The sequence below is a fragment of the Echinops telfairi genome, unplaced genomic scaffold (genome assembly GCF_000313985.2).
Source record: "Echinops telfairi isolate 266 unplaced genomic scaffold, ASM31398v2 ScPeMD7_7420;HRSCAF=8458, whole genome shotgun sequence".
Taxonomy (NCBI): domain Eukaryota; kingdom Metazoa; phylum Chordata; class Mammalia; order Afrosoricida; family Tenrecidae; genus Echinops; species Echinops telfairi.
Window position 1 is genome coordinate 25,257,562 of NW_022111320.1, and position 3,048 is coordinate 25,260,609.

The 3,048-nt window shown below is 45.9% G+C and overlaps 1 protein-coding gene across 1 annotated transcript in view; it reads right to left on the reverse strand.

Annotated features, from left to right (window-relative positions):
• Positions 1–159: 159 nt before the first annotated feature.
• CNOT10 (CCR4-NOT transcription complex subunit 10) overlaps positions 160–3,048 on the reverse strand; it is a 78,173-nt gene continuing 75,284 nt past the window's right edge. Inside the window, exons 17-18 of the mRNA XM_045297678.1 lie at positions 1,503–1,578; positions 160–593 (exon numbers count right to left, since the gene is read on the reverse strand). Of these exons, the coding sequence (XP_045153613.1) occupies positions 439–593; positions 1,503–1,578 (231 nt within the window). The 3' untranslated portion in view covers positions 160–438. The remainder of the gene's footprint in view (positions 594–1,502; positions 1,579–3,048) is intronic.

A 3,048-nucleotide genomic window follows, 5' to 3' on the forward strand; every position in this document is an offset into this window, starting at 1 on the left:
CTGCCTCTGCCAGCCACCTCCATCAGTCTGTGGACTGGTTATTTGTGTACAGCACCTGCTGTTCTCCAGCATAAATCACTCTGAAAACACTGACACTCAATCTCAGATGTAGAAGTACCCCAAAGGTGGCAATAAAGATAAATGTACGATACAAGACTCTCTTGGTAAGATCGTATTTTTATTGCCTATGACACAGATATATCACATAATGGCTCAAAATCAAAAGTTTGGTAAAGGTTAAAGAAAAATGGCTGGAAGTGGGTTTATGAATTCTTAATTTTTTGGTAAATTTCTGGCAAAAAAGTCAGGGGTAGAATCATCTCAAAACTTTGTCTTCAGAACTAGCACCCGTCATCATCTGTCTTTTATTCATCTTGCTGGGAAGGAACGATCAAAGCCAGGAAGAAATCAGTCCCTTGGGAGTGAGGTAGGGAGATGTCACTTTCTCTGAACTGTGGTGAAGGCCGGCATTTGAATGGGCTGGATCGGGTGCACAGACTGAAACACTGGCTTCTTCCTCATCTCCGAGAGCGTTTTCACTGTTGGGAGCAGCTGGTTCCTCTTGATGATCTGTAGGGCCAGCTGGGTATTACCTATAAAAACACTCCCTGTTAAAATACAAAACACAACAAAGCAACACAATACCATGACACCCCAAATAAGCCAGCCACCAGACTGCTAGCCAGAAAGGTGAAAGATGAGGTTGTGTCTGCCTGGTGACTGATCCACAGTGGAGGGAGGGGCGGGGTGGGGATGGAGGTGTGTAGTGTCGTGTGGTGTGTGTACTGGGCAAATAGGCCTTGGAAAGCTCCCTGGTGACTCTGCTCTACAGTGGAGGTCATGAACCCCGCTAGAGGTAGGCTGGATGAATGAAGGGCCCAGCAGTGGGACAAGAGGTCACATGGGAACCAGGCAGTGCCCTCCTTCTCATCACACCTTTCAGGAGGCTGCTGGGAGCCAGGCACTCCTCGGCACTGGCCTCCAGTGGGTTGCTCGCAGGGGTTCCCGGCATCACCAAGGAGGGATGATTTAGCACTCACACAGCTTCTTACCCCTCCCAATTCTCAGTCCCGGCTCTTCCAGGCCTCCCAAGGGCCCAACCCTTTCTATTATGCCCTGGCCTGGATGTCTTCCATGCCCTAGAGCCATGACCTGGACTTAGGCTTGGATAAATAATTCTCAGTAAGAACTAGCTTACTCATAAAACACATTAATGTCATTTACAAAACTCCTGTGTTCAGCTGAGGCAGCTGGCACTCTGACTGCTGTTCTCCATTAAGAGTCATTTGGCCGCTTGAGAGAAAGGCGAATTAGCAGGGATTTAACTGTAATTGTCAGAAGTTATGCAGTTCTGTGTTTTCACAGATGAAAGGGAGTATAATTAGCTGGCAAGAAGCAGGAGTTTGTAGGGTCTCAAGAAGGCCCTAATTACATTTTGTTTAGAAGAGTATTAGGAGGTAGTACTTGGGCTTTGCTAAGGGCCAGAGAGAGGAGCCACTCACCATTCTGCAGTTCCAGGTACACAGCCAGCAGGATGGCCTCGGGGGGTACCTCTTTAGGGTGGATCATGGAGGCTGCCTTTGTTCAAAACAAACAGAAACCCAGGGAGAATCACCAGGAGCGCCCAGCAAAGCCAAAAATAAAAAGGAATTATTAATTTACCAATGCCACAGTCACAAACATTCCTGCAGGCAAGCTGGAGTCTTGGGAGCCCTGGTGGTGCAGTGGGCTGACAGTTCGAGCCCACCAGTGGGGAAAGCTGGGGCAGTCGGCTGCCATGGTGAAGGTGGCAGCTCTGGACACCCTATGGCCCAGTTGGACCACACCCGACAGGGAGTCAGACTCAGTGTGATGGCACACATCACATTGACCCGCTCTGTCCTTGCTTTGTTACAATGCACTCAGGTAAAGAGGGGGCCCACCAGTGGTGGGATGCAGCTAGTTCACAGCAGCTGGGCAGAACAGATACCTATTTTTTTTGGTTGAGTTTGGCAAACAGTTGTTAAAATGGCACTTGTAACCAGGGTTCTCTCTAAGGTGCCCAGCTGCCCAATGTGGAAACCACAAATTTATATTCCTTACTCTAACATTCATCTGCGCAACAGTAATCTTCATTCCGTCCACAGGTATAAAAAAGAAGATGGAGCTATGCTGGTAATATTTATTCATTTCATAAAACTTGTCCTACTTTTGATGAAACACTACATTTTTATTCCCTTGCATTTGTTACTTCAGTAAACAAACATATATCGTAAAAAGTGTCAAACAATCTGAAAATAACACGCTTGTCATTCATTTCAACTTTGTGCTGTGCCCCAATTTCCCCTGAGATATTATGAGTGAGGTCTGCAAGTCCTGAATGTGTTCAAAGAGGTAGAGATATTGCCACAACAGTTGCTGTACGATCAGCAGACGCAGACAGGCCTTTTCAGGGATGAACGTGTTATGTTCAGAGAATAGAAGTCGCCTGTTTCTTTCTAGTCTGTCAAACACAACGACTATTCTCTAATTGGCCTACCTCTAAAGGAATGGGATCCCACTCCTACAGTGAAAAGATGGTTAAGGATAGATCACACAGCCGATGGTGCTTAGATAAAAGCGAAGACTATTGCAAGTGAGGAGGCCAATCAAGAAGTAAGCTGGTGGTGGGGGTGAAAGGGAGCTGGTGTCAAGGAGTTCAGGAAGGAAAATACGGGTTTGAAGGTTTTGAAACTGACCGTGGCAGCAGTTGTACAACACTGCTGAATGTGATTGAACTAGGGAGCAACACGGTATCTGTATTAGCTCCCAATAAGATGGTTTTGAAAAAAAGGGAAAAGAAGCAACATGGAACTATTTTAAGTAACAGTTTTATTGTTTTCTACCAGTATTATTTAATATATTTTTACTGATATTTTAAAACTTTCTTGATGTAACAACGACGAAAACTACAACTTTCCTCTAGTTCCTAAATGTTTCCTCCCTGCTCGCACTACCATGACTCGAATTCGACCTTGCAAGTCTGGCTAGACCAGAGGAGGTACACTGGTACAGATAGGAACTGGAAAT